Raw genomic sequence first — 12,841 nt, 5'->3', positions numbered from 1 at the left:
TGCAGTATTAGTGTGCTTTTCTTTGATTGCTAATAAAGGTGCACATTCTTTTTGTGAATTAGCTAATAATGATTTCTCTTCACATTTTCCCCCCAGCTGTCCTTTCTGAAAAGTGTTTTGGCTTGTGCTCTTTATCTAGTAAAGATTCAAGGAGGTACTATTGAGTGAAAAATGGTAGAACAAATCCTACCTGTCCTCCTTCTGATTCCTCCTCCCAGCCACTGTTTTGCTAAAGCAAATGCTATGCTCCAGAGAGGAACCGCTTCTCTAGGAAGATAGTCTGCCATGACCACCTCTTCCCACAGCCACTCTCATGCATATAAACATATTCCCACATGACCTTACAGTCTGTGTCCGTACAATCTGCACAGCCTGGTTCTTTCACATGACTGGGCTTTTGCCTGAAACATGTCCTACTTACCCAAAAGAGAGGAAAATACATGGCTGTACGCAGCGGGGGATGAGGACCCCACAAACCAGAGAATCTCCCAAGATACATCCCCAAATAAATGTGAAAGCAGCACAGTCTGAAGAGGTTGTGTGTTAAATGAATGAAGGGAAGTAGATTAAGGCCTAAAGAGAGTGAGTATTGCCAGGCATGGCAGTAGGAAGATCACAAGTTCAAGGCCAGCCTGGGCAATTTAAGGAGACCCAGGCTTGGGGGTTTAGCTCAGTGGTGAAGCTCTTTCCTGGCATGCACAAGGCCCTACGTTCAATCCCTGTTTGGGGGGTGACAGCTGTTGGGGGCAGCTAGAATGCTTGGGTCTGAAAAGTGGATACAGGTACAGAGGCTCAGTAAAGAGAGGGCTTCCTGCAGACGTGGAACAGAGCAGTGCTGGCAGAGGGACTGAGGAGCACAGAGCTCCTGAGATAGCAACAATTGCAGGTCTAAGGGATAAGATGAGGCAGTGTGGCCACGCTCAGGCAGTGGGGAAGATGACAGGTATCAGCCAAGGGTAGGCACTGTGGGGACTTGCCTTGGACTCCAGGTGAGATCAGGATCCAAGGAGGGGCTGGAATAGGGAGTTCCCACAGGTGATCCATGTGTGAGCGGCAGAGGCTATAAAGGGCAGCAGTGGCCTCCCTGCCAGGTGGTTATCCCATTAACTGCTTCTCACCTTTTATAGTCAACCCAGCGGTCACTCCCTTCAGGAAGCTGTCCTCAGTCTGCCCTGCCAAACCCCCTCATGCGCCTTAGGGGGCCAGCTTCCTCTATCACACTTACCTCTGTGGGACTTCCACAGTTATCCTCACAGTTGTGGGTTGATGTCAATTTTGGGGAGAAAGGCATATCTCCTCTGCTTATCTGAATTTCCCTGCAACTTGCAAAGCACCTGGCATTCAGCAGGAGCTCACTGAGTATGGACAGAAGAGATAAGCAAGCGCCCAGTAGCTCAGCCCAGTTTCCCTGTTGACGGTCCTGTTTCTCCTTCCTCCTTCCCTTGCACCCCACACCTTTGTCAGGCTGCAGGCCCCTGCATGCACACACACACAGCACACTGCCCTCCAGGAGAAGGCCATATGCACTGTCCTTCACAGCACCCTGGAGAACTCCTCAAGGCAGCAATGCTAGTGTGCAAAGAAGTGCTTCCCAGCGCCCACCTCAGCCTGTCTTCACACCTACTCAGGCCCCCAGTTTGGGCTCAGGAGAGTCTGCACCCTGAAAGTACAACAGAGGCAAGCACCCTCCATTGCCCAGCTGGGCAGCACCACTTATGGACCTGCTGGCAGCGGGAAACCCTGTCTTTTCCTTTACTCTGCCTTCAGAAGCACTCACATGAACAGAGACAGCTGTTTGCCAAGATACAACATCTGTGTTTTGTAAAACAAAGATCTGCACACACAGACTGACTGAGGAGTAAAACTGGCATCTCTAACCTCTGGTCCAGCCCAGGAAACAGGAAACTTTAGTCCCTATTTTTAGGACCTACTATTTCAAATGCACACTCAGCACCCAGGTTCCCTGGTTTTATTGGATCTCACATAATTAAACAACATATTATTGAAACATGGATGTTAAAAATAAAATTTCATTAAAAAATATTTCACATGCTTGTGGAACCTTATGAAGGATAGTTTAGCAATTAATATTGCTAAAACAGGCATAGCCTAGAGATTCTAAGACCATATCCAATATTTAAGAAACTATCCAACAACTGAGCCACAAGAACATCTGTCCCACAGAACTGTTGAAAATAATCCAAATGTCAGGCAGAGAGTAACCAGTGAAATTAACTATGGTGATCAGTGCGATGGGATACAAATCATGGTAGCCACAGTCAGCACTGACTGGATGCTTACTCTATTCTGCTACCCATCTTAAAAGCCTGACATGTGTCATGTCATTTAATTCCCCCTATGCCTGAGGAACCATTAATCACACCCATCTCACAGATGAAAACAGATAGGCCTAAAAGAATTACTAGCCCAAAGTCATACCACTAATAGCTAAGACTCACATCTACACAATCTGAGGCCAGTCCCCATCCTCTTGGCCATTACACCACGCTTTTAAGAGAGAAATGGTAGGAGCAAGACTGACCACATGAGAGGACACCTGTGGCACACTGGTTGGTGTAATAAGCAGGTTAATAAACAGCACATGTAGCCTGATCTGATCTGTGCACAAAGCCAGGAGGGAAGGGTTTGGAAGGCTACCGCTGCTGTCATTGTGGTTTAGACCTCTGAGTGTTTGCATCTTTTATATTCCTTTCTGCTCATATTTTCTTATATTTATGTAACAGACGTGCTATTTGGTATTGAGAAATTAACTTTTAATTTAAAAGTTACCATAAATGCCTAAAAACTCATTCCTTTGCGCTCATCTCCTGCTGAATGCAAACGTCCAGCTGCCAGCCTGGCTTCGAGAACAAACCTAACCATGGCCATGGGCTCAGCTTGTTCCTCAGAGATCAGCTTCCCCTGCCTGTGGCAGTAAACATGCTCATGCTAGGAGGAGACAGTGCAGATATTCATAGCTGGTACCTTAGCAAACTGTCCCCTTCTCCCCAGAAGGCCCCCTACACACACACACACACACACACTTGCACGCCCAGAGCACTGCCAGGTTGACAGCACAGAGCTGGGCAAGCTCTGGCCTGGAAACCAAGCCCAGGCCCCCCCAAGCCCCAGCTGTTCTGCCTGCTGCTGTCTCCTGTCTCTCAAGAAGGTGCTAAGTCTCACTTCACTGCTAAGTGAAAGCTGGACAGGCAGGAAGGCCAGAGATTGGACTACAAGCAGGGTTCCAGTTCTAGCGACACATGCACAGGGACTCTCTGGGCCTAGTCCCTTGCTTCTGGCCTCCATAACCTTGGGTAAATTGCTGCTTCTCTCGCACCTGTTTTAAAGAGATTAAATTCACCAACTTGGCAGTGGCATTCTAATGCTATGTAATATATATATACCAGTGATGCCAATCTGTAATGTTTCCTGGGCACTATGCATCAGACACCCCATCAACTGCGGTACTTCATGCGTGTACTAATTTGGACTTCGCACGCCGCACTGCAACAGGCACTGTGGCTACTGAGACTTTACAGCTAATGAAAGGAAGACTTTGCATGATGAAGTCACTTGTGCTAGTTAGGAACGAGGTGGGAACGTCTGGCCCCAGGCTGGCCTGACACCACCACACTCTGCAGCCCCACAGCATCTCTGGAACACAAGAGGGCCTTCATTCAGATGGTTACTATTGTTGTGGCTCCCCAAGGGGTCCCTGCTTGGCTTGGGAGAACAGTACAGAAGTGAGGAGTGCCCAGATTCTCTCAACCCCTAGAGGGCCACAGACTCACTTCAGGGAGCCTTCTCTAGGAGTGCCCCCAGCCGGTCTGTGTCAGTTCAGTGACGGTAGGCGGTGGCTTTGCTGGGGCCCATCTGGATGGCAATCGCCTATCCAGACCGGGCCTATGCCCTGGCCACCAGCGCTGCTGACCTAACAGGCAGGCCTAGGGGTCAGGTCTGCTGGCAGTCACACTTGGCACTTGCTCCAAAATTCTTTCAGGTCTTCTCTCAAGGATCTGGGCCCCTGCCTGGGTCTCCAGGGGGCTCAGAACAATAGTCCTGTCTGGCTGGAGTGGGATCCACCAGAATCAGAGCAGCAATACTCTGGCGGCTTCTTGCCCTTCCCGGCCTCCCCAAGGCAGAGCAGCTGCCCTAGAAGAGTGTGCGGGCTGTGGGTTGCGTGTGCAAGTGTATGGAGGAGAGTGAGTTAGGAGCGCCAGAGAGTAGCAGATGTGAGCCTGTGAGTGTGTGGCGCGCGCGGCTCTAACTGTGAGGCGCTAGATCTCGATCTCGATCCAGTCCCAGTCCCGAGGCCGGCGGCAGGCGGGCTGGGAAGGTCTCCTCCCCCCACCACATTGAGAAATCTCAGTGAGTCACCGAGTGGTTCTGCATATTAATGAGCTCGCTCGCTGCGAGGGCAGGAGCTGATTTAAAAGAGGCCAGGGCTGGCGGAGGGAAGACGTGGAGTGATCGCAGAGCAGAGCGCAAAGCCAGCGCGCGGCGACAGACAGCGCCCGACACCCACCGACGGCGCCGCGGCAGCCAGCTGAGGCGGGAGACGTGCTCTGAGCTGACGGGTCCGACCCCGGCGGCGTCCCCGGACGCCACACCGCGCAGTCCCTGTGTCCCCGTTCCTGAGCTGCACCCCTCTGATCAGCATGAGGCTCCTGGCGGCCGCGCTGCTCCTGCTGCTCCTGGCACTGTGCGCCTCGCGCCTGGAGGGTGAGTGCTGGGAGGTTCCTTTGTGCCGTCTGATCCCATCCCGGAAAACCCAAACACCGGCTATTAGCCATCCTGGGATCCAGGGAGGTCTGGGTGGGCTCCAAAGGCGGACGGAGAGCGGGAGACCCCGGCACAACAAAGCAGCCCCGGTGCCCTCTCCCATAGGATCCAAATGCAAGTGCTCCCGGAAGGGCCCTAAGATCCGCTACAGTGATGTGAAGAAGCTGGAAATGAAGCCAAAGTACCCACACTGCGAAGAAAAGATGGTTATGTGAGTTCTTGCGCCTCACCGCGAGGGTGTCCCGAGTGGAGGGTCAGCCTGGGCTTGGGTCAGGCTAACGCTTCTCTTCACCTTTATTAAATCCTTGGCGGAACTTTGTAATTGTCCAGCAAGTCTTTAGGACGCTAGCGCGACAGCTGCCAAAGGAGGTCTGTCTGGGCTCCCCGGGAAGAGCACCTCCGAGTCTCCTCTGGCTAGAACTCCAGTAGGCAGCCCCGGTATTTGCTCCTTGGGCTGCCCAGAGCGGGTAGGGCAATCAAGAATCAATGGCTAGAACACCTAGATTGAAATGATTCAAAGCACACTCACCTCCAAGCAATGGGCATGCGGCCTTCTTGCGCCAAAGAGAGCAGTAACGCAAACTTTAAATCCAACTTTCCTCTCAGAGCATTTGTGTAATCAGGGGCTGTCCGCTCGGATGGCTAGTTTTTGGCTTTTAGGGATTTCACTATAACACCTGGCTCTCCCTTCAGCAGCTGGACTCCTTACGGGTTCCCAAGCCCCTGCAGTCCTGCAGAAAGCGCTCTAGTGGGGTTAACGCACCATGGACCTTAGCCCTGCTGGTGGTGATGCCGGCAATGTTTTATAAACTGGGGCAGAGCGAGAGAACACTGAGTCTCCCTGCGCGCTCCTCTGCCTTCCCAATTAACCACTTGAGGCCAGCACCACAGTTTCCCCAGCAATACTCTCTTGGCTGGGATGGGAGCTCTTGGCAAAGCAGCTCCCAAATATTTGCCATGGACCATTGGTCCCTCTTCCCCTCCCCCCTAAACAGGACACACTTTATTCTCAGTCTGGGCAAGTGCTCTCCGCAGGCTGGCCCTGCTGTCTAAAGGCCTCCACACAGTGTCTGCAAAGGTGGGGCGCACCAGTACCCTGCTCCCCACACCCTTCTACCTACCACCTGGGCTGCAGGATGAGGTGAGTGAAATTCAAAAAGCCTGGACCTGAGCTGCTGCATCACTCACCCTTCTGAGGCTTCTTAATTAACCCCCTCACCTTTGTCTCTTGCTTTGCAGAACAAGTCCACAAAACTGCCCCAAAATCTGTTTAGGTGGGGGCTGGGAGTCAAGAAATCTAGAGGAGGGGCCATGAGCCCCTCAGAGCTTGGGGATTTAAAATAGCAGGGAACATCGGAAGTTGTTTTTCAGGCCATGCAGGGGACAGAAGCAGGGTATGGGGTGTAGAGGCATCTCACAAGGACAGAATCCCTCAGCAGAAACTTTTCTAGCTAAACATCTCTGGTTACAGGGGGAAGCAATAGCTAAACAAATGCATTAGAAGGGAGCCTGCAGCCTTGTGAGCTGGGTGCCCGGTCACCCTCTCCTTCCCCTCCCCCACTCACAGAGAACCCCTACACACACGCACACCCACCCCCAAGAGCTGGAGGCTCCTCTCCCTTCCTGTGTTCCTCAGACTTTCGAGATCAGACAAGGGGCCAGCACTTTTTGCCAAAGCAGATTTTCAGCCACAAAAGCTGAACAAAAGCAAGTTTTCCAGCTCACCCTGAGTCACCCAGACATCTCTGCTGCAGCTGGGGGTGGGGCAGCAGAGTATCCTTGCAAGTAGGAGGCCTTGCACCCAAAAGAATCCCGAAGGGTCCAAATTCTAGAAAGTGAAATTTGTCAAATGTCCCTGAGTTTTCCTCAAAACCCTCAGCACCACAGAACTGAGGAGAGGGGCACTGGACTCAGAATTTCTGATAGTTGCTGAAATCATGAATCTTCATAATCTCAGTTTTGTGATGCAAAATTTGAGCACCATGGTTGGAAAGCTGAGCACTTTTCTGCTCTCCCTGACCTTCAGGATTTGAGATGCTCAGCCTGCACGTTGACCTAACTGAGAAGGGATTTTCATCAGGCTTTGCCATGTCCTTTGGCTCAAAATGCAAGAGTAGCATTGCAGGGCCAGAGTGAAGTCCCCAAGGTGGATGCCTGAGGGTGACTGGGTACCCAGGGGAGGAAAGAGCTAGATTCATTCTAAAGTTGGCTCTACACCCAAGCTCTGGAAAGAGCTATGTCTCCAGGGGAGGCAGTGAAGATCCCTTTCCCAGGTTGCTCAGGCTCTGGTGGGGACCCCAAAATCTCTGAGCACATGAGAAGAGAGCAGGTCATCTAGAAACATTCTACCCCTATTCTGGTGGCAAGATCCCATTTTATCTCCCCCATGGATTGGGAGACTGTGCTCACTGCAACCTGGCCCCCCTCTAGCTAGAACTGGGTCTTGAGCTCTGACACTTGTCTGGGGCAGCCTGAAGGACTAGCTGGCCTCTGTCTCACTGCCCCTTCTTCCCTCTCACCTATACCTGCCCTTCTAAGACCCTCAGGAGAGGCCATCTTCTCCTCTAACTTTGGCATTCCCCCTGTGCTATAGGTGGTCCTCGATCCTTCCTCCTAACTCCCGCGATCCTTCTGGTCAGCACTAGCTAGGAGAGAGGCAGCAGCACTTCTGAGCAGCTCACCTCCCCTCCAGGCTAGAACTCACACACTAAGACTTACCTTTCTCCTCAGTTATCTCATCTGCCATGATCAACGACTAATAACAGTAACCATTCAGTTGGGCCTCTACCAGGCACTGCACATAATCTGTGAATGGTTCTTTCATCATGTCAATAACCCTTTGAAGTAGGTCTTATTATACCCATTTTACAGATTGGCAGGCAGATTGAGAATGGTTATTTGAGGTCCCAGACAAACATGGAGTTCAGACCTAGGTCCCTGCACTCTGTACAAGGTCATCACGCTTACCTACTACACAGTGACGAATCTACCTGGTATTGGAACAGGCTGATAGATGCCTGAGATCTTTGAGCCATGAAGAAGGAATATCTTATTTCTCTGCCTAAAGGGGAGATAACTAGAACTTCACACTCAAGCATCAACACACGCTTCAAGGCCAAGATTTTGCTTTGGGATCAGCAAATGCCCAACCCTGAGACAATGGGCAGCAGGAGGGGGAGCTAGGGTTGAGGGCTCAGTGTCTGTAGGGTGAGTCTCACCCCCATGGTGGCTTCTGAAACCCAAGGGCAGAGCCCTTGACACACACACACACACACACACACACACCTCTGCATCCCTAGAAGAATCCCCTAAGAGCCTTAAGCCCTGGAAACAACACTGCTGGGGTGCAGTAGGCCTAGGGGACACTGTCCCAGACACCAGTGGCTCCAAGGGGAAAAGGGAGGCCCCTCACTCCATAGAGGGTTAGTCAGAGATTAGGGGACAGTGGGCCTCCCACAAAGATGGCCAGGGAGGGAGCACATGGAGCAGCTGCCTTCTCGGAGGGGGAGGCCGTGAGGGGCTGTTTTTCTGCACCTCAACCCTGACCTCATCCCACTCCACTTCAGCATCACCACCAAGAGTATGTCCAGGTACCGTGGCCAGGAGCACTGCTTGCACCCCAAGCTGCAGAGCACCAAGCGCTTCATCAAGTGGTACAATGCCTGGAACGAGAAGCGCAGGTATGCCCTCCTCCCCCCTGCCGCCCTCCCTCCTCCCCACTTCCTCCTACCTCCTCCCTTCCGCCCTCCCTCCTCCCCACTTCCTCCTCCCTCCTCCCCTCCTCCGGAGCAGGCTGAAGCTCTCAGCATGGCAAGGGTCCCCCTACCAGGTCACCTAACCCCATTTAATATGCGAACCCCCCCCACAAGAGCCACAGCTAGCAGCTAACCAGACACTGCCTTCAGACCCCAGCCATGGGAAACTCACCAAGTAACAAAGCAAGCGCTGCTCTCTTAGACAGCTACACATATTAAAGCTTGATCTCTTTGTGAGTGACCCAAGGACTGTTTCATTATAACTTTCATACTATAGTCTTACTTGCTGTTTTTTAAAAAGTCACCAAATGGCTGGGTGAGCCCATGGCCTCGCTATCCCTTGTGGATTTTGCAGGGTGAAATGTGATGCCTTAAATGCCTATGTTAACCCTAAAACTATGGGTGCACTGACAAGATGAGGAGGGTAACTCTGCCAAGCCATCCTCTCTTGGATGCCCCATGACGCTCAGGGAATGAGTTCCTTTCCACACAGGTGCTAGAAGGGGCCTTGGATCAGATCCTCTAAACCAACACCACTCTTACTCAATGCAGAGAATAGGGTTGAGACTACCATGCCGTGGACCAAAGCCCAGTGTGCCTGGGGCTCTGTTTCCTAGTAGTCAGAAATTCCAGCTCTGATCGCCTGGCATCCAGGTCTGGACCTGGGAGAGGGTCACTTCCTGATTGCCTGTACCATATAAAGGTGAACTGTCCTGGAAATGGCCCTTCCTTCTGCATGCAGTCTGCTGTCACCTTTCCTGCACAGCACAGCCAGGGAAGCAGGCACACTCAGGAGACTCCCCAGGAGCCCATGCTAGGACACCATGGTGAGACCGGGGAGGAGAGTAACTCTCTGGGAGCACAGGACAGAGACAGGGCAGGAAGCCAGGCCCCCAGGGGTGAGGATCAGCCGCAGTGGGTGACTGGGCTGCCCTTCCTGCCACCTGGCCGGACACCATCCCCTCTGGCTCAGCCTGTGACCAAATTTCCCACAGCTCCTGCACCTGAGCCCGCTTTTGCCGCTTCTGAAACTGCCCTGTTTGCAGTTGCCTGAAATAGAAAGTGATGAGGGTGAGAGACTATTTTCTATATATCTGATGAGAATGGCACCCTCTTTCCAGTTAGGGCAGAGCTCACGTGACAAAAACAGGACCCGTACTTTCTGCTCTCTGCCACCCTCTAAGCCCTGTGTCATCAAAAATGGAATGAACTGACCCAGAGCTAGCTGACGGAGACACTCAAACCTGTGTCCACTTCGCTCCCCACTCGCCTGCACCTGCAGTGGGGCTCGGAACACAAGGGGGCGCCCGGGAGTCTGAATGCAGCCCGGCCTCTCCACTTCCACAATCCTTGGTCACAGACCTGCCCTCACTTCTTCATGCCAGGAGCTCCTCCTCCTGGTTTGGGTGCTGAGCCATGCTGAGAGGAAGGGGCATGTCCTTGCTCTCTCTACTGCTCCCCTGTAGACAGACAAAAGTGTCTCAGTGAATGTAAAGGGGAGACAAAGGAATTCTCAGAAATCCCCTTCCTCTTGGGGGCAGGGGCAGTCCTGTGGGGCTGGACCAGGGAGTTCAGAGCATCTCAGAGATCAGTGCTTCTGGCTGCCACAGGAGGCAGCCACATCTTTCTACTTGAATGCATAATCTGGTGGTCTCAGAAATCAAGAGTAAGGAGAGGGAATGGTGGGCTGTCAGACCTAGGGCAGCCACGAGCCAGAACTAGAAAAGAATTAAAAACCGAAGAGGAGCCAGCTTGGGAGGTGGAGGGAACGGTGCCCCATGATGCCTTATAACTAGCAGAAGTGAGGGAAGTCCTTGGGGACACAGACCCCTCTCTCAGAGCCCCAGCCCTGCCAGCTCCTCCTCAGTCCTCGGGCTTCTAGAGCTGGTTTGCAGGAGGCTAAGCCCCCCTCTAGAGAGAACATACTGCCCCTTAGCTATCCTCTCCGACAGGAGGGGCTCAGTGGAGGTGAGTGGAGGCAGGAAGCGACACCATGCCGGAGAGGATTCTGTCCCTTCAATGGCCGTCCATGGTCATCAGGCACATCTTAGGTCTCATAAGCCTCAGTTTCCCCACACACCAGACGGTGTGTCCATAGGGTCTTGAGGGAAAGATGGGATTGTAGAAGCGAAAGCTGATCTGAAAGGGCAAAGCCAGACATGTGAGCTTTTGTGACCCTTGTGATCACAATCATGTCCCCAGAAATGTCCCTCCCTCTTCCCCAGCGGAAGTGTACACCCTGCAGGCTAAATGGAGCCACTCAGCCAGCAGCCAGGAGCAGCCAGCATCAGTCCTGAGCCTCTGACACCTGTGCTTTCTCTTCCCAGGGTCTATGAAGAATAGGGTGGAAAGTCTCTGACGGAAAGTCCAGCCCAGTTTGGAGACGTGAGCAAAGGACTTTGCTGGTTAAATAAAAAACCTTTCTTTCTCACAGGCATCAGACACAAATTATATATTGTTATGAAGCACTTTTTACCCAGGGTCAGTTTTTACATTTTATAGCTGTGTGCGAAAGGCTTCCAGATGTGAGACCCAGCTCTCCTGCGCTCCAGACATCAACACAGGCAGCTTTTTGCTGAAAACGGGGGGGAAACTCATGCCTTTTCTTTAAAAAAAAAAAAAATGCTTTTTGTATTTGTTCATACACTGATACACACCTGAGCTTTATAAGCGCCCAGGAGGAACAATGAGCTTGGTTAAGACGTTTCGCTGCAGCATTGCTCCAGTCCTAGCTTGGGAAGCTTCCGCCCAGAGGGCCTGGGCCTCCTGCACAGCTGCCAGGTTCCCCTGGGCTCATGGTCGTTCCCAGCCTCAGTGTGACTGCGCAGTGGCCCCTGTCGCTGGGCAAGCAGGAGCAGGTCTCTCTGCATCTGTGCTTGGAAGAACTCAGTGTAGTTGCCAGAGAAATGTGCTTTATTCCTCCGGTTCATTTTTTTCAGTCTAGGAAACATTTCCAAGATCCTGTGGGGGTGAGGCAAGTGACCCCTAAAGAAAGTGCTGGGTCTTTTTTCCAACCTGAGGAATTCTGAGAGGTTCACAGCTTCACTTTGTGACGCTTCAGAAGTGTGTGGAGTTCCTACCACTGTTAGTGAAAGACTTAGCAAAAATTAAAACATACGTACACGACACGCAACTGGACACACACGACCTGTTAACAAGGGGAAACCTTTGAAGTGTGTTTCTCTCCCTCCCCACAGTGGAACGTGTGGTACTAAACAGGGGTACACTTGTGACTCCCCAAACAGCTCACAGGGAAAAAGGTGTCCTGGTCTGAAAGCTGGGATGACTGAACACCTTCTCCTTTGTACATACCTTCTGCAGAGCGCCCCCCACAGGCTGCCTTCCCTAGAGGCTGCACCGTCCTGCTGTGTTATACGCTGTGTAAATGTCAGAGATCATTAGCGTTGCATGCAGATTTCTTATTCTTTCTAAGACGAAAAGTAATAAAATATATTTGAAATGTACGAACATTCAGACTCCTGGCTTTGTTTTCTTTTCCAATTGGATGTCAGTAAAATGTTTGCCATGTCCTGAATAAACAGAGACAAGTGGATTGGGGAGGAAAGTGGTGTTTCCCAAACACCTGCAGACACAGTGACCTCTGTGGAATAGGTGGGGCTGCGGTCCCATCCCAAGGACAGGGAGGCAGGCCTGGAGGTCAGTGCTTCCCACACGTGTGGTGATGGTCAGAGCAGGCAGGTGGAGGCACACAGGACAGGGCTCACACAGATAGGCCAGGGGTCCTGGGGTCTCAGGAGGAAGCAGGAAGTGCCCAGCGACAGACCATGGGACTCTGGGCTGTCGGGGAGCACATGTGGGCAATGCTGACTCTGTGTGCTCTTCCACAGGATGGGCATAGTGACAACGCACACCTGATGGTGCGTTTAGGGACTCCCAGAGCACAGGAAGCCCTGAGGACACCAGGGCACAGCTCGGGTAAATGAGAGCTATTTTAATTGTCACATGCCTAGGTCACTTTGCACTTTGCACAAACTACCCACCGCCCTGTATCCTAAGCCAGCCAGACCCTGAAACAATCCACAGGGCAGCACAAGGCAACCTGCCTGGAGACTTGGAGCCAGGGCCACTCCGCCATAGGCCTTCCTCGTCCACAGAGTGTTTCCTGACCCTGCTCACACTGACAAGGACACACGGCAGGGTCCCCTGCAGGCCCTCTGTCATACTCTCCTTTCTCCCCAGCAACTCCGAGTTACACCACATACATTCCTAAGGAAACTGAGGCCCAGAGAGTTTCAGAAAGTTACCTTATCACACAGCATTCTCTCAACAACTGGGCTTGAGGC

General features: G+C 52.2%; 1 protein-coding gene across 1 annotated transcript; it reads left to right on the top strand.

Annotated features, from left to right (window-relative positions):
- Positions 1–4,387: 4,387 nt before the first annotated feature.
- Positions 4,388–12,001, top strand: Cxcl14 (C-X-C motif chemokine ligand 14). Its single transcript, XM_063230918.1, has 4 exons — positions 4,388–4,722; positions 4,888–4,993; positions 8,349–8,462; positions 10,865–12,001. The coding sequence occupies exons 1-4, from the start codon at positions 4,659–4,661 to the stop codon at positions 10,878–10,880; spliced, it is 300 nt and encodes a 99-aa protein (XP_063086988.1). The 5' UTR covers positions 4,388–4,658; the 3' UTR covers positions 10,881–12,001.
- Positions 12,002–12,841: the final 840 nt, after the last annotated feature.

The sequence above is a fragment of the Cavia porcellus genome, unplaced genomic scaffold (genome assembly GCF_034190915.1).
Source record: "Cavia porcellus strain 051 isolate PalLab524CR breed Dunkin Hartley unplaced genomic scaffold, mCavPor4.1 scaffold_19, whole genome shotgun sequence".
NCBI lineage: Eukaryota > Metazoa > Chordata > Mammalia > Rodentia > Caviidae > Cavia > Cavia porcellus.
Note: the sequence above shows the minus strand (reverse complement) of the source record. Positions and strands in the feature narration are given on the sequence as shown.